This window comes from Myiozetetes cayanensis, unplaced genomic scaffold (genome assembly GCF_022539395.1).
Source record: "Myiozetetes cayanensis isolate MyiCay16 unplaced genomic scaffold, myiCay2020 scf9, whole genome shotgun sequence".
Classification (NCBI taxonomy): domain Eukaryota; kingdom Metazoa; phylum Chordata; class Aves; order Passeriformes; family Tyrannidae; genus Myiozetetes; species Myiozetetes cayanensis.
The window spans coordinates 13,542,910-13,567,527 of record NW_026088185.1 but is presented as its reverse complement, the minus strand read 5'-3'; the positions used below and the strand labels follow the sequence as shown (position 1 = coordinate 13,567,527).

At 36.6% G+C, this 24,618-nt stretch overlaps 1 protein-coding gene across 8 annotated transcripts in view; it reads left to right on the top strand.

Moving 5' to 3' along the window:
* Positions 1-24,618, top strand: part of NBEAL1 (neurobeachin like 1) — an 85,301-nt gene that overhangs the window by 5,615 nt on the left and 55,068 nt on the right. For all 8 annotated transcript variants that reach the window (XR_007632111.1, XR_007632112.1, XM_050340600.1 and 5 more), the window contains exons 3-9: positions 12,443-12,534; positions 17,736-17,897; positions 19,200-19,281; positions 19,471-19,598; positions 20,430-20,512; positions 22,332-22,417; positions 23,439-23,745. Coding sequence is in view for 6 of the 8 variants with exons in the window: in XM_050340600.1 (XP_050196557.1) it covers positions 12,443-12,534; positions 17,736-17,897; positions 19,200-19,281; positions 19,471-19,598; positions 20,430-20,512; positions 22,332-22,417; positions 23,439-23,745 (940 nt within the window). In the remaining 2 variants the exon portion in view is untranslated. The remainder of the gene's footprint in view (positions 1-12,442; positions 12,535-17,735; positions 17,898-19,199; positions 19,282-19,470; positions 19,599-20,429; positions 20,513-22,331; positions 22,418-23,438; positions 23,746-24,618) is intronic.

Genomic DNA, 24,618 nt, shown 5'->3' with positions numbered 1-24,618 from the left:
ATCCTAACATACTGCATAGAACTGAGATAAATTTGCCCTTGAATTATAAATTTATGTGCCTTTCAAGGGTGTGCTCCTTTGGAGGACTTTCATTACCATCAGCCACCTTGTGCTGGGCCAAAACTAACATAAAAAGAGGGCAATCTTGCTAGTGAAAAAGGTTGTCTGGGAGCAAGAACGAACTAGTGTTCTCTGTGGTGTTATGATGGTGCTAAGCTGACCCACTAGCTGGCTGTTACTGACAAAAAACATCCTGCTGTATTATCATGGTCCATTCACTACTGTCTTACAAGGTATTCCCTGCCAGACAATATTTTAGAGTTCAACTGAATCCCTCACTTAGCATCAAGAGTTTGGGGCATTTAATGTCATGTTCAGCCAGTGGCAGCAAATGTATAAAGACTATAATGAAATTACAAGGGATGGTTCATCAGTTTATTTCAAGTAATGTGTTCTAAGAGTTCTTAAACTCTCTCCCTGTATAAAATTGGAGAGTATTTGTAAATAAACTAAAAAAGTTTATCAGATCAGCCTTTTGTAGATCAGACTGTTGTAGGGCTGCATGAAGTAGTATAATTGAACTGAATTTGTTCACCCAAGTTGTGTTGTAGTTGTTTCTCACAGAACTGTGGGTTTAGCAAAGTTATGTTTGGTTGTGGTGAGACGCGTGTAATTCAACAAGAATATAATCTTTGACGTTAAACTGTAAGCCCTGTGTGGAACACTGACCTTTGCATCCCAAACATGATCTCATCTGGACTTCCTTGTGCAATTGCTGATTTGGCATTGTTGCATATCTCACTGCAATATATCGCCTTTGTTATGGTATATAAAGAAGTATTCAGTTTGCAGCGTGATGAATGCTTGAGCAAACCAAATGGTCAGTATAAGTTTTTCGTAAGTCCCTGTCATGTAAATTCATGCCTCTGCTAAAACTGGCAAGTGAAGTTTTATTAAACAGTTGCTGTGCAAGATACCTTTTCCGTAGATAAGTTTTAAATAAACCTCTGCATTCTTAGGGAGTGTTACTTGTAGAAGATCATATCACAAGTCACTTGTGGCCCTGTCTTGGTGAAATTATCATTGTTCTGTCTTTATGTATGAGAGGCTGAACTGAGGGTGGGTATAGATAAACAAGAACAGTTGGTCTTCAATTCTGAATTTAGTCTGCTATTTAAAGAGATGTCTCCTAGTCCAAGAACTAACATAATTCTGACATTTACAAATATAGAACTTTTCATACAAATAATTGACGTGATTATATGAGACACTAGTCTCTTGAGTAGCTATTTCCTTCTTTAATTATGGGCCTAGGTGACCTTGTGCTGGTAGTTGTTCAGACACAGAAGAGGTACTCTGACACAGAGGATGCAGGCTGAGATGAGGCAGAAGATAAACCTAAGCAGACATAGAAGTAAGAAAACCATAACATTTTACAAGCTATGAAGAAATTATTTTTGTTTATCATTCTGTAATATATATATGTAGCTGCTACTTCCAGATGAAGAGGAGTGTGTGGTTTTTCCGTGCTTTTCTTGTCAGATTTAGGGCTTTTCTGGTGTGCAGCATGAGATTAGAATTCCCTCATGTCAATGGGTTTGTGGATTAGTGCTTTATGGAATCAATGAGAAATATCTATTTCTGAACATGCCAATAAATGTATTTCAGATCAAGTGTCTCTTAAATAGAATGATTTATCACAATGCTAGAAACACAACCTTGTGGGTCTGTGTGTTGATGTTCCAATATCAGAGTGAATTTAACAAACCTGGGCTGTTGAATGGTATCTGAGTTATGGCACTTTGACCTTGGTCAGTTTGGCAGCTGTGGGGGTGGCCTGTGTCCTGATAAAGGAATATTGCAGAATTGACTCGAAGGTGCAGCATGTTTGTGCTGAGCAAGGAAATGGCAGAAAGGCTTGCCAGCTGCCCATGGAACAGCGTTGTAGCTTAATGCCTGAGTCCAAAAGCTGTCAATAGATACTGTTAAAATATTTACAGGCTTCAGAAAGGTTAAACAGCTGTCATAGAAGAGAGAAGAGCTTCCCTAATTACTGAACTTTTCTTACTGAAAGATATATATGTAAGTAGGGAAAAAAACACCAAAACGTGCATATCTCAGCAGTACAGATAAGCATCTTTTTTTCCTTAAAAGCAGTTTGTTCAGGCCCAGCTTTTCGTATTTATCTTCTACTATATGGGGAGGCTGCTGTGAAGGATGATGGGTGATGCAATAGGAAACACTGAGAAATTAAAACTGTTCTTGATTATTCTCCTCATAAACACTGTGTTAAGTTTGACATCTCACTAGGGCTTCTCCAGGCACCTGCAAATCTAAACATTAGCTGTTAGATTTCTGTGCTGGTGAAATATTTGTGTGTTGATGCATTCTCTGATGTTCAAAGCATTTACGATAATCTGTGTGTCTAATTTATGATTGAGGATTGCATTTGCCTCTAGCAAGCAATGGAAATAAGTGACATTAAATAGTTGTTTGACCATTGAGTAACACTGCTAACTATGGCTATGTAAAACCAGGAATTAAATTTAAGAACGGCTAATTATACTAATATGTAAATGCAGAGCATATTTTAAAACAGAGAAGATATTTAAGATGCTAAATTCCAGAGGCTTTAAAGGCTTTTGAATGCTTTATTTGAAGGATATCTGAGGGAGGCACAAACAAAACCTCAAAAAAAATTAATGGTTAAATACTACTCATGCATAACACAAAGAAAGCATAAAATCAAATCAAATGGCAAACCTTTAATTATATAAAGATAGCAATTTAACATAGAAAATACGCTTTTATTTAAATAACCTGTCCTAGTAATTCCAGCTTTTAGACTGAAAGGGGTGGGGGCAGGGAGGAGCAGATAGGGATGAGGACAAATCTTTGAGGACCTTTGAGGACATATTTCCTAAGTCCAGATGAAAATAGTGAATGAGTTTGCCTTAAACTGTTAATGTAGGGAGAACTGTACTCTTTTTATTGCCAATTACCATTCACCAGAATCTGTCTAAGAACCTATAGGATCCCTTAAGACATTTAAAAACTGTTAAGGAAGTAAAGGCTGAGGTTGAAAAAGTAGCACTCACACTGGAAAGTAGAATTTGGCAAATGCCAGAAAAGTCTGTAAAAAGCCAAATGAAAATGAAGCAGTTTGAGTTTGACTTCTCGAATAAGATAGCAAGATTATTCTCTTAACAATAATAATAATTTTAGGAAAATATACCTTCGTCTGGTTTACTGCCAAACTTCACTTACAATGTGGAAATAGAATTTAGGAACTGAACAGAGTTTTAAAAGTTACTGAAACTTATTCATAAAGCATCATGTAAAATGAGAAAATGCTTGGTTTCTGTGGAAGTGATGGAAATGTTCACTGACAGTATATGTTGGGCATCAGCCCAGAGTTTCCAGTGATGTAATCCTCGCAAGTTGTGTAGAAGATGGTTCTGGTAGTTGCAGGCTGCTTGCGAGTTGCTCTGCTGACTCTGTCAAATGTTTGGCTAATGCACTCAATTATATAAACCCTGGTATTTGTTTACCTGTGCTTTGACTGAATTAAGGATTAGCTGGAATGAACAGTTTTCCTGATAAATGACTGGAGCTTCGTGGGAACTGTAGGCTAAATGGTTTATCATGTACTGAAAAACAAGGAGGAAAAAGGTTTTATTTGATGTTGCTGGTTTTTTGTATTAAGTAACAATTTTGGTTAGATCTGTAGTGGTCATGTTTTTTAAAGGGCAAACTTGAAATTTGGGAAAGAAAATTATGAGAAGGACGCTCTTTTAGTATTTGCTGTGTCTAATAACCCAAATTACAAAAAGAAATCTCAAAAATGCAAGGAGTCCAGTGGGCTCAGGTATGACTACATACAGTTTTTTCTCCACAGGACCATGCAGCATTCACAGCAGTGGATGGGGAAAGCTCTTAGGAATGAACCAGGGTATAGAGGACAGGGGTGTTATTTGAAGGAATCTGATCTTATTATTTACTCGTGCTAATCATTTAAAAACCGAAGCAGCAGAAATGCAATGGATGCCAAACAGCAGTTGCACAAGTAATGCATATTCTGTTATGCCATAGTTTTTTAGGGTTTTTTTAAGTGTGCTTCTAAAAAGTAGATTTGGGGGTTCTAAATTATATACATTCAGTGTGTAGTTCAGCTGCAGTACAATGTTAATGTAAGGCTGATGAGACTGAGAAGACAAAACTAAACATTTAAATCCTAGCTAAAGATACAGAAAACTTTTTTTAGTTAAATTTGGGGTGAAGTAATCCCATGACACTTTGAAACAAATACAGACCTTTTTTGATAAGCTGTACACAAGTTCTCAGCCTTTATGTGCTGAAAGAAATAGCAATATTTAGCTGTTGATGTAGTGAAATAGCAGGCTGGTGTTTTACTGTTGGAGCACCATCCTGCTTCCTTTCTGTCAGAGTTAAACTTGTATTGTCTCTCACTTAAAGTAAAAACTTGAGACAAAAGCTGCCTTTGTGTGTCTTTTTAGCCACTGTTGTGACTAAAACTCAGCCTTTTTCTCATGTAAAACAGTGGCATAACTTGGAGTTTCAAAGCTATAAAGAGTTAAAGTCTAAACCTTTCCTAAGCTATAGTTTTGGATTTTCATTAAATTTAGGCTAATCTTGACACTATAGGTTTTTGACATCATGTTATTTTAGTTGCCTTTGAATTATTTACAATGCTTCTTGTTTCCTTAGGCTTAAAATACAGCTTCCAGTTGGTTCCCTGTGTCAACTTTAATGGGAAAAGTGAATGTTAATTGAATGTAATATGTCATAGTATGGTAAATTCCTGAGAAGTGCCCTGTGTAGTGGACTCCAGAAGGCTGACATAGCATATGCCAGCTTGTACATGGAACTTGCCCAGTGGTACTTTCTGTCCAGTGCAATGTAAAGACATTAAAGTCTGAGTTCAGATTAAGTAGATTCATCCCATGGATGGCATCAGTCACATGCCAGTTCCAAGCTCCAAGGCTGTAATTGTATTGTCATTCAAAAACAATAACAAAAACAACAACAACAAAAAAGGGCAAGAGAAAGAAAAAATAGCTTTACTTCCATTTTAATAAGAAAATTCTTTCATTTTGTTTTTCTAGTTTTGTTGGAGATTTGACGTAAAAAGGAAAATGAGTAACAGTGCTCAGATGATTCTCTTTAACTTAAGGCAACAGTGGAAGATTACAAATATTTTTTGTTTGTTTTGAAAAGAGAAGAAATCAATTTAACTTTAATGTTTGTGAGCTAAATTTTATCATGATTGGCAGCCATAGGTTTTATTTTGGTATAAATCTCTATGCTAAACAGATTTTTTTAACTTGTCCCCATGTAGTTGTTTCTATCATGATTCACTGCAATTTCCAATTATAAAACCACCCCATCCCTTTTTTCTTTTAATTCTGGAAATGGAACAGAATTATGCTTGTGTGAATTTTGAAAAAGGAGTTTTATAATTACTTGTCAGGAGCTTTTCTAGCTTTGGATCAGCTGGTTCAAAAATGAGTGTTTTGATTAAAAATGAAAAGTTGTTCCTGAAGGTGATTCCCTTGATAACTAGAATTGATTGATTGCATTTATCAAGGCAATTTAGCCAGTTTAAAATGGTTTATCGTGAAGTCTTTCACTAATTCTAACTGTAGTATTGCTGCTGTAACAAAGCTTTTCATGTTTTATTTTGGCGTTTTACAGATATGCAAGGTTCAAAAAAAGTATAAGCACTTTCAAAGTAAGGGCTGTTAGGACTGCTCATGCTGGAAGTGTAGTCTTTTATACCTGAAAACATGAAGAGAAAAACCTCCCTTAAACCAAACCTTGTAAGTCCCCAATGGATAGTTTATTTCAAACAGTGTTAAGAAATGTTCTTCAATTCTGCATTTATGAAGACTACTTCAATTGATTTTAAGAGTGGTAAATTCGCGAGTGATCCAAAGGCAGTGTTTCATGTTTAATTTTCTAACATTACATTTTGTAGGTCTAGTTCAGCCTTGACACCAAGGGATTGTTCTTATTTTAAATAAAATGCTTGGGGACGGGGGATTAGTTACGATAATACCAGTGCCAGTGAGATTTTATGGTTGTGCTTCTAAGCTGAAATCCACTTTGAAGGTTGATGGACTGCTCTGCACAGGAGTCAGACCGGGCTGGCTGTTTGATGCCTGCATGTTAAATTTAACGACTTCAAACAACTGTCTTGTCAAACAAGTCGGGCTTGTTTGACGGTCGGACTCTGAACTGCCCTGCAGGGAATTTTTGCCTTTAGAGCATGGAATGTGACACTGCAAATAGCCTCGGGTGGATCCAGCTTTTGTTTTTAGCAACTAACACTTCCTGAACATAGCTATAAAATTGGACTGAGCTTTGCCCTTCCAGTTGTGTCTCTTTGCCTGAAGCCTTGGTAGAAATGGAAGTTACTGCTAAATCTAAAAGCAACACTTTATATAAGTACATAAACAGTGTTGATTTGAAACCTTGAATAAATGTACCAATATTCTATAAGCAGAGGGCTGAAGACTTTCAGTTTTGTGTTAAATATTCTCATTTAATTTAGAGTAGGCTCTAAGACTTCAATACTACTTAGCTTGTTAATGAATTTAAAAAATGTTATAGTGGTTCAAACATTTCTTGTGACCTTCTTGTTGGGCAAATTAATTACTGACAAAAAATAGGTTTGGATTTTTACTGTCCATTTAATGAGTCTTCATAAAGACTAGAGAAAACTATTGTAATTTCTAGATAATTTAGTATATCAAAGACAAGAACCTGTCCCAAATTAGTGTAGATTTTGGTTATAGTTTCTTTTCATTGCCTTAGGGAATGTCCTGTCTGTCAGAAGGGTTTCAGAGTAGATCCATCTCTGCTATTTGCTTTGTTTGTGCTGTCAAACGCTAAAGTTTGTGTTAGCATTGAGAGTTTGTTTTCTAGCTTGCTGAGTCTAAGGAAGGCCTTGCTAGAGTTTATACATCTATATTGCAAGTGTTAAAATCTTTGATTCCATGGGAAACTAATTGTTTGGCACTGTTTAGTCACAGTATTGCTGTGCATTCTGTAGACCTGTACACTGTGTTTACTTAGCAAGTGTTTTGTTCTTTCTAACATTGCACTCTGTTGGGAAAGGAATAAAAAAGGGAAAAACACTCTTCTGGATGTTTTGTGGGAGGCAGGTTTAGTGTGTTACGGTTTTGAGTGTGTTTTGAGGTTATTTTTGGTACCTGTTAGAAACACTATGCTGCTCAGGCCTGGCAGACTTTTTTTTTTAAATATCAAGAACTGTAACAATTATTACTATGCCGAACGTATCTTAAAAAAAAAAAGAGGCCTGAAGGGTGATGTGTCATTTCGCTGGATTGTTTTTGTTTTGTTTTGGGTTTTTTTGTATTTGTTTTTCTTTTTAAAGAAAACTGGAGGTATTTAAGGAAGGGAAGGAACAAGGAAGTATTTTTTTTTTATTTGCACTTCTCTCACAATGACACCCTTAAGATAGCCTTGTTAAAACTCTAGTTGTTTCCATTTATCACTATGAAGAGAAATGGCTGACGTGAGTTTTATCTTCTTAGATTTCAAGCCATGGAGAAATTACCTTCCAGAAGTTTTAAGGCATGAAGTTTCTATATAAATTATTATTCAGATAAGTTACAGAAATTTGTCTTGCACGAAAGCTAGGCGAGTTTCAGGTAAATAAATGAAAAGCTTAGGCTTGTGACTTAAAAAGCTTCAAGGTTTCAGAGATCAACATCTTCTTTTAGTGATTGGAAAGCTGTAACGGGTGAAAGGTTTTATTAGCCCACACAGCTTTCTGCTTTTACTGCTGTTGTACAAATTAAAAATTTCCTTCTTGATTTCTTGCTGATCTCATAAGGCACGTCTGCACAGTGTGTGTGGTGGGGCTGGGAGAGAATACCAATCTCAAATGGGTTTATCACATTTTAGCCTTGTGGTGTACCATCACAACATGCATTGCTTTGTAAGTCCTGCTTTTAAAAGCATCTTCAACCAGCACCACGGAAAACAATGTGGAGCTGTTTTCTGACACACAGCCTCCAGCTACCTGTCTGCAGAATGATAACAAAAGGGTAATTATCAAAGTGGAGAATAAGAAATATGCTGCACAGTTTTTGCTGCTTCTACTGGTAGTAAGGATTCTGAGTATTTAAGATGCTTTACTCTGGTGTGGCTAAGATACACTACTGCCTTAAGAGGACTGAGATATAATGGAGTAGCCAACAGTTTATAGTGGCTCAGTTGGAGCTGGGGTTGCAGTTCAGTGATTTGTTGCCCTCAGTAGCAGCACAGATACAAGTATTGCCATACCCATGGGATGCAGTCTTCTGCCACGTGGTACCACAGATATTTGTCATACTGCAACATTTACTGGCTTGGAAAGTTGTTCTGGCATTGAAGGACACAATGCTATTCATGCCAGAGTTAAGTCACTTCGCATTTTGCTGTTCGAGTGGTTTACCACTTCTGTCATGAGAAAATAGAGGAGAGTTGAAAAGGTGGGTGGGAAGAGAACTTAACAGAAACAATCTAAAATCCACTCAATTTAAACTCCAGATTAAATGGCAGCAGCTGACCTCAAACACTAATTCAGTTCAAGATAAACATGCTGGATGTAGGATAATTGCATTGTACATAGAATCATGGTGCAAGAAAGCAGTAATAACGTGCATCAGTTGTTTGTTTTTATTATGAAATTAGAATTTTAGACCACGGTAAAAAGGTTGTTTTTCTCCTAAGCCCTCATTCTTTTGGTTTGGGAAAATATAAGATGCATTTGATGCACATAAGCAAGTCTGAAGAGAGGTTGTATGTATTTAGCAGTGTTTTAGGACTGGACATTTTTATGTACTTTGCCCAGGATAACATTTGCCATTTTCTTTCTTAGAACTGCTTTAGTGAAATTTACATTTCTTGCAGCTTTCAACAGGTGACTGGTGTGTGGGATCTGGCCTGATTGCTGCTAATAAAGAAAAAGGAAAAGTTGGGCCAGATTAAAAGTTTGAAAGCTGTTTTCTAACATTTTTGAAATCACTTATATATCTTAATTGTAGCCAAACTCTTAAATATTGGGTCACTTTTTCCTGGAATGATGTACTCCTCGATCATAAGTCTTCGTTTTTGTTCGTTTCTGGCAAGGTGGCATACTTCTATTAGCTGGCTTATAATGGACACTTTTTTTCTTGGTGTTTCTTATGTTGCTAAGTGATACTGTTTACTTTATTGCCTTCATGATTTTTAAAAAATTTCTCTCCAAGTGCTGTTGAGTTAGTGCTATTGCTTGGATGGAAATCTCTAGATTTGACTCTGAGAGCCAACTATTGCCTAAGCTGTTTTCTACTGGCATAGACCAGTAGTGTTACCTGGTGTTTTGATATCAAAACTGATTATTTTAATAACTTGGAATATTGCATAATTAATTGGCTGGCAGGGGATTGAAGTAGGTGGGAGTTGGCTTAAATAGTGCCTGCAGGGAATGATCAAGCAGTGCTGCAGTTCTTGGTTTTTACCAGAACTGGGAGGACTTCTAGTGGCAAAGTAAATTGAGCAATGTGCCCACTACAGGTAGGCAAAAACTTCTGACTTTTTAATAACGTGTGACACTTACTTTTGCCATCTATGTAATTGCTTTTTCTCGCATGTTTTTTCTGCCAATGTTTTCCTATTCCTAGTCTGCACTGATAGCCTTGCAAAGGGTAGGCAATTGTAGTTTAGAGATAAGGAAGCTTGAAACTGATTTGGATTCATGACCCTTGTGGGTCCCTTCCAGCTTGGCGTGTTCTGTGATTTAGGCTATACCAGTAAAAAGGAGCAAGCAGGCATTGAACCTGATTTTGTGTTTTGCCCTACCCATTCCCTCTTCTCATCCTTAACTTTCTTTTTTTTAAAGCAGTTTCAAGTCAGATAATGATGTTATTTGCACATCATCCTTCATGGTACCTGACCAGGAAAAACAAAGTTTTCTTACACAAAGTTTACTGTCAGCAATTAGCAATGAGCCTCGGCTGTGTCAACAATTAATTTTAATTTGGGACTATGAATAGAATCAATTAAGTATTTCATGTTGTATTTCAAGGATAAGTTCCTCATACCAAGCAAAAACAAAGATACTCATCCCACAGGAAAAAAAGTCAAATAAGTTGAGGTTTTGTACATGCATGGGCATTATCATTAGAGGCACAGCTACAAACACATGGTAGTGTTTGTTTGTTACTGCCTCATGCTTGCTATTGCTTTGTCCTTTGTAGCCTGAGCTGTATTTTAATTACTAAAATTGTTTTCCTTGTCTTTATGGCCCTGTGAAATAGCTTTCTTGTGGCTAAAATAACTTGCTGTGAAATACAAGAAAGTTCAAGCTTTAAATATGTGAACATTTTTAAAAAGCTATGAAGTCTGAAGACAGCATCTTCTACTACTTTTAAATAATTATTTTAGGAAAGTTTTACTTCTTACCTAACTTTTGGTTTGATTTTCAGTGTGTTTGATCTCTGAACCTGAAAAATATGTGTTCTGTGCTCACCTGCTTGTGATAATCGGTCATCCTCTGTATCTTAAACCAGTATCTTGGAAACCTTGAAATTGTTCTTTACCTCAGCAGCTTCCTTCGTTCTGTGTTTTGCAATTTCACAATGAGGACAATTAATAGGTGTGTTTAAGATAACTGAGCTGTTTGGTGGTTCAGTGCATATCAAACATGAGAGCAAGGCTACATTACACTTCAGGACATAATGCTTTTTTGACCAATTTTTAGCAGAAAAAGAAAGGGAGTGATTACTTAAATCATTGAAACGTGAATAAAATATGAAGAAATATTATGAAGAAAGGAAGGATTAGGAATTAAGTTGAAGAAGGGGAAATAAGACAATAAAGAAAAATGAACAAGAAAATGCAGTAAAGGCAGTGGAAGCAAATAATCAGACGAGCTGTATCTAGCTGAGGGTTTTATTTGGCACCTGTTGTTACAATATCTGAACATGTTTCATAAACAATCAATAACGATTCTGAAGTAAATTGTGTCTGGGTGTTTCTACCACTTCTTGTTGGAGTTAAGAGTGGTCTTTGGGGGCACAGAGAAGGGTTAAGTCTAGAGTGGGAAGGGGGTTCTTGTGCTTCGTAACTCCTGTACTTGCTGTGGAAAGGTGCTGTGAGAAGAGCTTTGCACCACTTCAGTTCTGGATTTGCATGTTTATTTTGTTCTGAGATTGTTTGCTTTGTTTTGTGTTTTGCTTTGGGTTTTTTATTTATTATTATTATTATTTGTTTTGTTTCCAGTGGAGGGTTCTTTCAGCTGTTTTACACTGACAGGACTCTGTGTCACTCTTGGTGGGTCTTTTTTTTGCATTGACATTGCCCCAGAATACTGTGTGTCTTAGAGTCATTCAGTCTTTGGTCTTAACTCTGCAGGGAAATAATCTGTTATTTGGGAACATCTGGGGTAATATAAAGGTAATAAGCAAAAGGGAGATGATACAGAAAAGGGAAAAGAGAAGGATTAATAAAAAAGGTTTCAACTTCTTGCAAAATTTTACAAATTATGAAGTAGACAGAAATCATTTATAATCTTCAATACTTTTGGCAAATATTTTAAAGCTTTTTTGTAAAAGATTCGTAATATAGATTGTAGGCCTGCATGCAGGTACAGTCCTTGTGGAGGAATATGTTAGCTGTGGTCTAGCAGCTTGTTTTTGAAAATTAAGCAGCTTGACTTTTAAGGGGAGAGTACCTCAAATGCATATTGACAGAATTTTTGTGTGAGGTTTATGGTGATCTCTCTGTCCTCCCTCCTCAGGGCTGATACTGTGCCAGGGACTGCCGGTCACAGAGTCTGTGTGCTCAACTAGAAAGGAATTTAAATTTAAGCAGTCTGTTTTATAGATATCTGGTATACAAGTCACCAGTTCTGCACTGTCTTTTCGAACACCATCTGTCTCTAGTGTGCTGCTAGCTGCCATATTGACCTATGAATGAAGCAAAAACCAATTTATTTCTTGATTAATATTGCTGTTCAAGTTCTTTATTTAATTTAATGAGCCATAAGGAGCATTGTGTACTAATGTCTATGGTATCAAGACTAGAACATGTAGTAGTAAGGTTGTAAAGCTGGTATTGATTACATTGGAGAGCAAGTGAAGATTGTTGCTGAGGGGAGAAGCTAAAATGCTTTGGTTGACACTGGTATCAGGAAGAGGAGACACAAACTAATCAATAGAGCAAGAATGTCAGGTCAGCACAATGTGGCTAAAAATTTCAAAGGACACAGGTGGTAATTTTTTATTTTAGTTCTAAAAGTGTATTCCTTCCCTTTTCCCATTGAAATGCATTAAATACAAGCTCTTCATTTGAGGTAGTACTACAGAGTTGTTGATGGATGACCTTGAGTGCAGTCTTGCCTAATGTTTCTTCTCTTCTTTCTTTACAGAAAGATCCAGACTACCTGAAGCTCTGGTTGGATAGTTTTGTTTCTAGCTATGAACAGTTTCTGGATGTGGACTTTGAGAAGCTGCCAACTAGGTATGTAGAATTACAGACCTGTTCATCTGTCCTTGATATCTGAAACAGAGCTGGCTGAGAGCCCAGTCTTGTTCAAGGACAATGCTGCCTTGAAAGAAAGGAAAGGTTTTTAGTTGTGGGTGGCACTCCTGTTCATCTGAAGGTCAAGTTGGGTTGGGAATGATGAAACAAGGCAAATACTGGGATTTGCATTATGTTGGGAGGTGGCATGAGTGTGCCTTGTTCTTGTTTGTAGAAATATAATTGTTATTGCTGGTGCATTTTTTTGAATAAGCATTTATTAAATGTTGCATTATGAAATAGTATTAGTGCTTGTTATCTGTATCATCAGTGACTGAACAGAATCAAGATGTAAGTAAAGAGTTTTGTAATTTTATTTCAGGGTTTGCTTTAAGATTAAGGATGAGATTAAATGCTTAATGAAAGATTTGCTTATCTTAGCTGGAAAGCTTTTAAAATATACGCCAATTATAGACTTTAAAGTGATTTCTTTGCATCCATGAAGACTTCAGTTCAGGGTTAGAGTGTTGATGACTTCACTCATGTTGCTGACCAAACGTTCTCACATCATGAGATGCTATTGAAGTCTAATTTCAGAGGTTTATATTTAATATTTTAAATTTGTATCCTGTGTTATCATGATTGTGTTTTCGTGTCTAACTTTGCAAATGAGGAATAGAAACTTAAGCACTGGATGTTTTCTCTCGCTTTTGAGATGCTTGGATGAACTAGGGGTTTTAGGAAAAAACAAAGGCTATAGGATTCAGAACTCATGAGAACTGGTGTCAGTATTACAGCTGATACCACCAATGATGTTTGAAAGCAAAGAATGGTGTTCCCTGCATGATGGCTGCAGTCCAAACCCTGTTGAAATCAATGGAAATTCTTTAATGGGCTTTGGATCAGATCCTGTTTGAAGTGTAAGTGATAGCTTCTACTGTTACAAGGAAATGAAGAATGCTGCAACTGGATCTTGGTGGATAAAACATGGGCTTCTCAGCTCTCTGTATTAAAATTTTCCTCATCATGCCTGTATGAATGCAAAATAGCGTGATGCAATTACCAATAAGCAAGAGCTTAAAATTGTGTAATCTTTCAGAAGATGTTTTCGTTGAAGTGTCAAAAATGCATCTTACAATATTTAGTTGAGGAAAAGAGTTTATCCTTTAACACAGGTTATTTTTATGCTATTTAATATTAAATATAAAGAGAGGAAGAGAAGAATGTCTTGGTATTTCAACTATAGGTGCTTTTCAGTTTATTTGTAGTTTTGAGGGTGTTTTAGTTTATATGTTCGTGGGTCTTGGGTTGGGTTTCTTTTCAGCAACGTAACTAACATGCAGCTTAGTTGTTCAGAACAATAGCAGCATCTTCCTTGTGATAAATGATTATTTAGTGAGTGTAAAAATAATGTATTTTTCTGAGGTTAATGACAGGATTAGTGATCTAGTCTGAAAGAATAGAACCATGTGGATTTAGACTCATTTGTGTAACAGATGTAATGGAAAAGCATCAAAACGACATAGGGGTGAAGGCAAATCATTCCTGTGCTTTTGTGGCTGGATTAAAAAAATACACTGAGAGCAGATATTAGAATTAATAAAGAATTGCAGTTTCTGCCCTTATTTACATTTGTGATACAATTAGGCATGTGAAAAGTGGCATCTTTCTAGGGTTTGTGAGTTTGTACTGCAGGCATTTACACTGTGACACTGATAATACTGGGCCCTTTAAAAAGAAAAGTAGGTCAGTGAGGAATCACCAAATGCTTATTTCCAGTGACTTGTAGGGCCATCAGACCCTGTGGACTCACTTTTTTTTACTGGATTGCTTATTAGACAACTAATTCTGTCTTTTGGTCTTGAAAAAATACATGATGCCAGCTAAAATGAGAAAGTGACTGAACCAATACTTTCTCTCCTTTCTTTCTTTTTTTTCTTTTCCTTCTATAAATCTTGGTATATTTTACAGCTACATGCCTGCAAGACCTTGTGCACCAAAGAGCTAATGCCAGGAAATAATGAGAAACTCTGCAGAGAGTAGAAAGCTTGTACAGATTGCTGCACTAAAGTAACCTTTTGGAAGACAGGCATAAAGTTTTGTGTCAGTTTGAAACACGAGGGATTTTTTAGCATCCAAGAAAATACCACTTCAAAAATGTAAAGATTCTATTAGAGGTTTGGTTTTAGGATTTTTTTGATGAAAGAAGGACTCTTAATTGGCACAGTCACTTGCTGATTTAACTCATAAGAGTATTTCTTCTATAAAGTAGAATATATAATATCCCAAGATCTACTTTGGAAATCTGAAAGATGCTATGGCAGTGCAGAATTAGGAAACCTCTAAATACAGTGGAAGAGTGTATCCAGTGGTATGATTTGACTGTGTAAGTAGAGCTTATACAATTATGCAGCTTATAGGCTTATACAGCTACAAGTCTACCTGTATCTTTGTGCATCTACTCTATATTTTTCAGTGAAATGGCTCCTTGATGGTGCTGTTAATGATTTTACTGAGAAGGTGAATATAGCTATGCTGATGGCATTGAGCACAAAAACCAGTGCACCTGTCTGTTCTTTCCCTAAAAACATGTACTTGTGTCATACGTACTTAACGTGTAAAGGATAAAACCCTTATCACCTGGTGGGAGGATTTTTTCTCCTGATTGAAAGAGAGGAATTTTCACTCAGTTTAATACTCTGAGAAACAGCAAAGGCCTCCAGAGTGTTGCTGTGTTCTTTTTCTGTTTTTGGTTTACACGATCTTCAGCAAAGGAGCTTAAAGGAAGCTCATGCAAAGTACCATAGAAACCATATTTTCTTAACTTATTGACTTCAAACCCACATAAAAATGATGCAAAAAACCTGGTAGTAATGCTGATTACATGCTTTCATAGTCGTTGAAAAGTAAAGCCTGGTTTTCTGCAGCACTTTGTTCCCAAGTGTTTACCACTGGTGAGGGAGTGGTCTCAGTGTGAGTTAGAGGTGTAATAGGTGCATACAATTTAGGGATAATTTAACTTCCTTTCAGGCACCTGAGAGAGCAGTTTGTATTGCTGCTTTTCTTCTTTCTCCTATTTTTGAGGTAGGATACCAACAGTCAAATAACAATGTCACTTAAGGCATGATTTTTTACATTTATTTTTTTCCTTCCTTTTTTTTTTTTTTTTTTTTTTTGAATACTCAAACAGCCAGTCTTTTTGAGGAGAATTGGTACTACATGTCAACAAATTTAACTTTTAGATTTTCCTGGAGGTATAGTAGTAATTTGCTCTGGGTTGAAAAAAGGTTTGATTACTACTATTTCTTTTACGTACTCTATAGTATATTCAGTTTGAGTAATCCCAATTAAGATTTCTCATGCTGGTCTTGCACGAGGCACTAAATTGTCATGGGTTGTGCAATAGCACAGACAGGCAGCTACTGCAGAGAAAACATTCTTTGGGATGTGAGGCATGAAGGGTATGCTGTTTGCTATCTTGTAAAGCATTTTATGATCCTACTGAAAAAGACTTGTTGGCCATTTTAGGGGAATAACTTTTGGATATGTGATTTCAGCTGCCAAAAACTACGGCCTTCAGAATCTGAAATATAAAACTTGAGTTATCAGATTACAAGGAACCATGGTTGTACTTCCAGTGGTTGTAGTTCCAGAGAGTGTGGCTCTCCTCCATCTTGAGGGGTGAAGTTGCTATCAGGGAAATTAAAATTTCTTTCTTGGTATTTGTGTTGGAAAAAAGCACTTGCTCTCAGTTTTGCGCGTAGTGTCACTACCACTTTAGAGCCTACAGGTGCTATAAAATTTGTGCCACAACTTTCTGAATCTCTTGAAATTCTGAATCCCAGGATCTGAAAAGCATATTGCACAACTCTGTGAAGAGGCAAGGGAATGAACAGTATGTGGTCCTTTGTGTAGGTGTAGGTAACACTTGTTTTCTGGGATATGGGAGCTTGCTGTCACACCTGTCTAGATGTTTTTCTAAATTAGGTCTCCATTTTTCCCTTTTTGATGTTAGAAGCTGAACAGTGTATTGTACCTACCCCATTTCCTTCAAATACCAGCTCTCACAGTGTAGAGTGTCAGTCATTGCATTCTCCACACTTTTTGGTGCTTATTCTTGCACAGATGTGTGTATGCAAGTATCATATTAGTGAGTTTTTGTGCTAGCTGAATTTTTATGGTTATTTTCCCTCTGCCTTCATGTTAAAGGCTTTTGTAAACTGTAAAGCTCTTGCTTGTGTCTTCCTTTTCCTGTGTAGAGTTCATAGGAGATGTGTCAGGGTAAATAGCTGCTGCCAAAGGCTAACTTTTTTTTGCATGTGCTACAGCAGATAAACAGTCTTCATCCCAAAGAACGTTCTAACAGATCTGTACATTTCTGTACTGTTGCAAAAATGTGTTTCCGTATTGTTGTTCCTGGATTGTTGGTGTATTTGGTTGTATTTGTGGGGGGGTTTCCCCATTATTTTCTTCATGTTTTGGTTCTCACTGGTGTATTTCTAAAAATGGTTTAGTTCAGCAAAAAACCAATAGGCAAGATAAGTTTGTACAGCTTTTTGAAATTTATGTAAGAAAGACATGAGGTTCACTGTGGGTGAATACGAAGTGAGCTTCAATAACTATGTAATAATTGACATCTTATTTATTTGGACACTTTTAGTCTTCAGTAGACATTTGAAAACGTTCCCCACATGTGTTTTGTTGTTTCATTTAATTGTGGCTATCCTTTTCTTTACTTAGGGATTTCCTAGGCTACCTGTTTACCTGCTGAAGATCATGTGATTTCACAGAATCACAGAATTAACTGGGTTGGAAGAGACCTCTGAGATCATCAAGTCCAACCCTTGATCCAACCCCACTGTGATTACTAGATCATGGCACTCAGTGCCACATCCAGCCTCATCTGAAAAATCTCCTTCTTTGTGGCAATTAAGGCAGCTCTTTGCATGGAGGAGCATTTAGGAATCCACTTAATGAATTTCAACACTTTTTTAAAATGCAGTCCATTGCTGGGGAAAAGAAAGCTCAAGCTGTTGTATTGCCACCAGACATTTTCTTGTGGTTCATTAGAAAGTGTTCATGAGCTGTCAGTTTGGTGGCCTTTCCTGTGGAACTTTATTGGAACACTACATGAGTACATGAAAATTGATTCCTGCCATGTCATTTGTATTAACAATTTTGTGTCTGTGTTTTCTCATTAGAGTGGATGACATTCCTCCAGGAATATCGCTGCTTCCTGATAACATTCTTCAGGTCCTCAGGCTCCAGCTGCTACAGTGTGTCCAGAAAATGTCAGATGGCCTAGAAGAGCAGCAGCAGGCTCTGTCACTTCTACTTGTGAAATTCTTTATCATCCTTTGCAGGTATTTGTTCTGATTGTTACCTCAGCAGTGCTGTTGTTTTGTTTAAGAAATCTTGACACAGCCTGTAAATATAGATTCTAATGACACATACGAATGTGATTTGGTGTTTTCCAGTGGAAACAGAGAAATATCACTTCTCACAATATTCAAAATAAAGGAATAGGGATTAAATGACAAAGGGAGCAATGCAATAGTTTTAGCAATAATATTTTCTATGAGAAAGGGAATAGAAGGGGATTAGGTGCTAGATTCTCTGTAAATTACTGAAGATAAATCTATGGGAATTCAAGATATAAGGTACTGGTATAATAAATACTTTTAAAAGAAAAAGTACACTCTAACAAGTGTTAGATATGAAATAACTTGAGAGAATTGTACAGGAAAAACTGTTTCACATTTTTAACATGCTTAGCATTCCATAAACAACTTGTGAAACTTTCTATTACACTATTAATGCAGCTGATTTCCTGAAACTTCTGCATTGAAGCAATGAATAAACTGCTTTTAGGGATCTATTCCTCACTATTTCTTCAGTCTTCTATTGTAAAGTGCATTGAGAGAAAAAGGGGATAAAATATAATAAGGAACTCCCTTTTCTCAGGAGTATTTGAAGCAGCATTTTTGAGTCCTTTGGCTCTCCTTACCTCTGAAACAGTACAAAGAACTGTGTATGGCAGTGTTTAAATATCCTGGGATATTAAATATAAGCTGGGTACATGGTGGCTGTGTGTTTCTGAATTAAAAACTGTTGTCGACCTTACTTGCTGAATAGTTCTCCTTACAACATCACTTTGGTATCTGATCTTTGTGACTTGTCATCTGAGAAATTCTTTGTTGTTGCTTTATTTATGTTCTAAAATAATTTATTAGGTGTTTTCTTTCCTCAGGAGAATTTAAAGTGAATAAATATTTCTAGGTATATGTTTGCTAAAGTTTTAGAAAGTGTATGCACTAGTAATGTGGGAGAAGTGGAAGTTATTGTCTTTTATCAGATGCCATTTCTGAGCTTTCTATTTAGAGTGTCCTGGGAATCTGCTTAACCTCTGAAACCCCAAATTCCAGATAGAACTGACCTACAGCAGAGTGACTTGAGCCTTTCTTCCTGTTAGATGAAAACTTGTGAGCTTTGTTACTGTGACAGAAATAAACACTTCAAGTACGTGCAATCTTTTGGAGAGTATGTTTTAAATGCTGGTATATTTTTGTGTGCTTTAGCATTCTGTCTATAATCAAACATTGTTTGAACTAGCTTCAAATGGTTACACTGTGTACAAGTCTGTGGTTTTTATGTTGTCTTCATAGGAATCTGGCTAATGTGGAGGAGATTGGGATGTGTTCATACATTAACCATGTTATCACCATGACTACGTTATACATTCAACAGGTACGTGGTTAACGATTCCCATCAGTTATTTTTGCCATCTGATACTTCCTGTTCCTGCTTATCTGATCTGCTTTTTCAGTCATAATGTTCTGTGGAGAACAGTTTGTGGGTCTGAACTGTTCTGGAGGTGATTGAGTTAATTTTCAACGTCCAGAAATTTTTCTGACCACAGCTCTCTTTTTTTTCCAGTTAAAAAGCAAAACAAAAGAAAAAGAAGTGGCAGATCAGACCCCCATAGAAGAATTTGTGAGGCATGCATTGGCTTTTTGTGAAAGTCTCTACGATCCATATCGAAACTGGAGGCAGCGAATTGCAGGGTATGCATGGACTGGGACAGGATTGTAAATACTGTGGTTTATGATAACTTAAACCATGAATCAATAGAATCACACCACAGAAAAGTGTTATGCTTTCTGGAATCGGATAGAGTTTAAATAACTTTTAAAAATTATAATATGTTCACTGGCAGTCTAGAAGTTAAAAGAAAATTAAATTTGAGGGTATACTAAGTGGTGTTTGGTTGTAACTCCATCAGGAAAGTCCTTCTGTTGCTTTCTCCTTTCAAAAATTGGCCCATTTTTCTAAAGGAGTGGAACAAAGAAACCAAGAGGAAAGGAGTATGCAGACCTGGTTGAATTAGGGCAAAAGAAGTTATTGAAGCTCACAGGATAGATGTGTTGCATCTTTGAAAATAAGTTTATAAATGTATCAATAGAATTATAACCCTTTAATTTGATGGTTCCTTCCCACCCAGTGAACCCGTAATAATGTGTTGTGCTCATTTCAAATTGCATGGTTAAATCATTTTGTAGTCTAGCTGGTGGCTTAGTTACAATAAGTGTGGAATAAATAGGAGATTGCTGGCTTCTTTATTTTTTATAAAAAACAAAATCATTTTGTAAAATGTTAAGCTATTTCTAGGTACACAACAGTGAATACAGAATTAGCTGTGATTCATGTTTTCAGGGTGAAATACTACTTCACTCTTCTTTGTTATCCTGTAGGCAAAAGATAACTCCTGTTTTTTGGCAGTTTTCTACTCTAAGTCATATTATAATTTAATAATATGAGTCATAAATTAAAAAGTATGTCATAAACAAAGTATCATATCTAATTTCTTTGATGTATGTTTTTTAATGTAATTGCAGGCATTTCCTTAGTACAGTTGAAAGGAGCAGACAGAAGTATAAACCAGCTTCCCTCACTGTCGAGTTTGTCCCTTTCTTTTACCGTAAGTATCTCTAACAGCCTCTTTAAAAATAGTCATCTTCAGAAGAGTGAACTTACAGATCCTAAGTAACTTTCTCCTCAACAATGCCTGATAATGTAAAAGCCCCTCGCTTTCTGAGGTTGAGTGAAGTGGGTTACTTTGTTTGCTTGTTTTTTGCTCGGAGCATCAATATCTTGCCATTCCCCCTCTCATCCTTGAAAGCCTTTTTCTTTTTTTTCCCAGACTTTACTTCAGAGCCTAACATGGTTTAATAAAGGTTGGTTCTGTGAATTGCCAACTTTTCAATTTACTAGTGAAAATAATAGTGCACATAAGATCCCTGTAGCAACTGTGCTGATAACTCTCATGGAAAAATAATCTTGTTCCTGCATTTTTGACTCTATAATATGATTTAACAACCAGAAAGAATGGAACTCTATGCCATTCAACTAGCAAATGCTCCTTGGGCTTCAGTTTGGGAAACTCCTCTGTTTTCTCTCTGGTTAAGTCATTAAATATCGTGATGACTGCTTTGGGATTCATGTGTTCTTACCATTATAGATTGTTTGTGTGGAAAAGAAGGACTTACATGTCCATACTCTGTACTTAAATCTCAGCACAGTGGGATGCCCCACTAGTTTGCTGACTCAGCATACTGAAGTAATAGTGCCAACAGAATTGAAGCAGCAGGAACAAGGTGGAGAGATGGAGAATGGAGTGAAATCAACCCTTTTTGCAACTATGTCTTTTTAATTGAAAATAAAAAAGGAAGATTCTATACCTAAAGTGGTAGCATTTATGAATTTGACTTTTCTAGGTTTGAGTCACAGCTCCTGTTCCTTGAGATTCCATCACTATGTACATAAAATAGGATAGTTGCCAAAAAGACCGAGTTGCTGATGCCAGTAAAATGCCATTACCTTGTGCCAGAGCACTGGAAACCCACTCCAAAGACTGCTACTGAGCAATGTCATCTGCAGGGTCTCTCCATTCAGTGCAGTGCATTGTGGTTCCTCCTAAATCTCTTAAATATTATAGAATGTGACTGAGCCAAAGTTGTGCTGATTAGCAGGCAAATGCTCATCTGCTTGTTGGCCAGCTGACAGATAAGACAGAATTTGCTGAGCATGTGCTTTAAACATTCTGCCATGACAGGACTAATTTGAAGGCTTTATTCTTACCCAGCCTAATGATTTACTCACAATCTGCTAGGTACTGCTGTTTGTCTGACCTTCTCCAAAAGATTCAGAGGCTGTAAGTTAAGGGAGTGGTGGTACTAACACCGTAACAACATGATCAGCTAAGCTTTGTTTACTTTGAAGAACAGATTTAAAAACTAGCTCTGCAATTTTCTTTTTAAACAGGCTTATACATTCAGTATTTAGTCAGAAATCTTACTTGCCAATAACTGGTACTTGTCTTAAAGGTCATATTAGTATTTTAATGCATATAAAAATCTTTCACTTTCAGTTTCTGAGGTTTGTTTAAAATCTCAGTTGTTTATTATTACCAAGACCAACAGTTGTTGTGTCTATAGTTCTGTCAACCTGCATTGAAAGTTTTATGCAAGCTGAAAGTCTGGCCCTGTGAATTCCTGGTAAATGTGGTCATGTTGTGTTACTTTGATAATACTGGAATTGATGTGTTTATGTCTAACTTATGTAGAAAAAAGTGGAGATTATATAGTTGAATTTTTTTTTTTAATTTGTGTGATGACAGGGAATATAGGAGGGGTTTTTTATTATTTCATTTGTTGGTGGGGTTTTTTGAGAGGTAAATTTTGATAAAATTTATGCAACCAGACTATGGAATTCTTCTACTTTTTATTTACTGCAATCAGAATGCTTTCAAGAAAGTGAACATCTCAAGGAAAGCCTGAAATGTTGCTTGCTGCATCTCTTTGGAGCTATTGTGGCTGGTGGTCAGGTAAGGATGTTCTAAAGTCGTTTCAGCTGCCGAAGCCTCCAAATGTCTGTTCCTTGCTTAAGGCTTTTAAATACCCCATAACCCATAAATAAGAAGAATTTATTTTTGATTATGAATTGTTTCTATCTTGCGAATTCTGGGATCATTCTGTGCAATATCTAAATGCTAAAAGCTGAGCCCTGCTTTCAAATAACAGTAGAAGTTTACCTTTTACAATAACAACATGTTCATGTGAACTTACTGTAGTATTTTAAAGCGGGTAACTGGATTAGAAAGTTCCACCTGTGAAGATGAAAGTTTTGTATTAATACATGAAATTGATCGAGCTTACTTCCAAGGTTGAAAGTAAACTGTTTCAGCAAGAGGAGTGGGGCCCTTATAGCTTGGAAGCTATTTAAAATCTTTGAAACAATATGAAGAAAAGAGGGTATTCACCATCATCATCAAAAAGAGGACAAGGAGACCCTAACAGGGCTTCTCAAAGGTCTCTACAAACCTGGGCTCCTGTCCTAGGTTTAAGATGCCCCTGAGCCTATGCAGTCAGGCCCCCAGGAAGAAAGGTGAGAGGAGTACACTCAGGGCCCAGACAAATGTTTGCTAATTATTATGTTCTTATAGTGTTTTTATTGCTAATTCTAAACTATCGTGAATCCCATGATCTGAAATGAAAATTCAATTTAAAGTTCACCTAGAATTAGTGGTTTATTGAGGCTACTTTATATGAATTTTGTAACATGTATTTAAATTATATTTCCTTTTCCATATTAGCATTCTCTTTGAAAAAAGAAAGCCTCTTTAAGTGAACGAGATGGGATGCATTTCATCTGTAGCCATCAACATAATCCAATTGTAATGTTTCATGTTTATTTAACAACTACAGGGCATTAATAAACATAATAAGGAACGTTTCATGATTCAGATAACTTGGGTGGACACTGCTGGTTTGAAGAGGTTTCACTTTTTTAAAAATGTATTTATTATTATTTTTTCCTTAATAAACTTTTTACCTGATGGGTTTCAGAGGAATGCTCTTCAAGCAGTATCTCCTGCCACCATGGAAGTCTTGATGCGTGTTTTAGCAGACTGTGACAACTGGGATGACAGAAACCCTGAGGAAGTGAGCAGGAAGGCAGAGCTGACTCTGAAGTGCCTGACAGAAGTTGTCCATATCCTTCTAACCAGCAGTTCTGACCAGCGTCAGGTGGAGACAAGTACAATATTGGAGAACTATTTCAAGTTGCTTAATTCAGACCATTCCGCTTTACCGAATGCGAGGCGGTGCAGGCAGTGGGAGAGCAGATTCATAGCCCTGCAGATCCAAATGCTGAGTGAGTACCCAATTGTCCAGTTTCTTGAAATATTCCTTGACAATAACTCTGCAGCAAGTAATGATTGAGCCATGATAATAATATAACTGAATGTTCTACCAAAAAAGTGTTCACTTGGCTAAGCAATTGAAAATTTTCTAACATTTCTTCTTTGATGTTACTTTCCATATATTCTAGTTTAATCGAGTTTAATTTACTACCAAAAACCAAAACAAACAAAAAACACCCCCAAAAAACCCCAGAAGAAATTATATCATATTGCTACCATTGTCAAGGTTTCTAGACTGCCAGTCTCCATGAAAAAAGAACAGTGTTGACAGGCAACAACTGACACTCATCAACACCTTAGTAATGGCAGAATAAGACTGTTCTGTAATAAAATACCCATGTGGTGGCTGTTTTGTGATAGTTTGCTTTTCAAATGGCATTGTTTTAAACATTGGCCAAAAGTAATGGTCTGGAACAATTGGGTTTAAATTTTTGGATAAGAATTCAGAGGTTTGTTTTTTCCACTTTGATGCTGAGAATGGGAAATAGAAGTACTTCTTCTCCCATACTTCCTCAAATACTGAAGAATAGTACTGAGGCTGTGGTGAATGCTGCAGTATAAGGCTGCTGTAGAAGGCAGAGTAAAGCAAGTCTTCGTGTGCTTTGAAAAAAAAAGTAATGCTGCTTATGTACTCAAAACTGGCAATGACTTCAAACAGAGCCCCAAAGCAATCGAAGAGATTCATTAGCTGAATTTTTCTCCAGATGCAGTAGGTTCTGTGGTAATTTTTACTGCATCAAAATGTTCAACTCCTGGCCTACTGATCAATGCTTAAAACATGTTATTCTTGATCAAAGAATGCAAAGAGTACAGGTTGTTGTGTA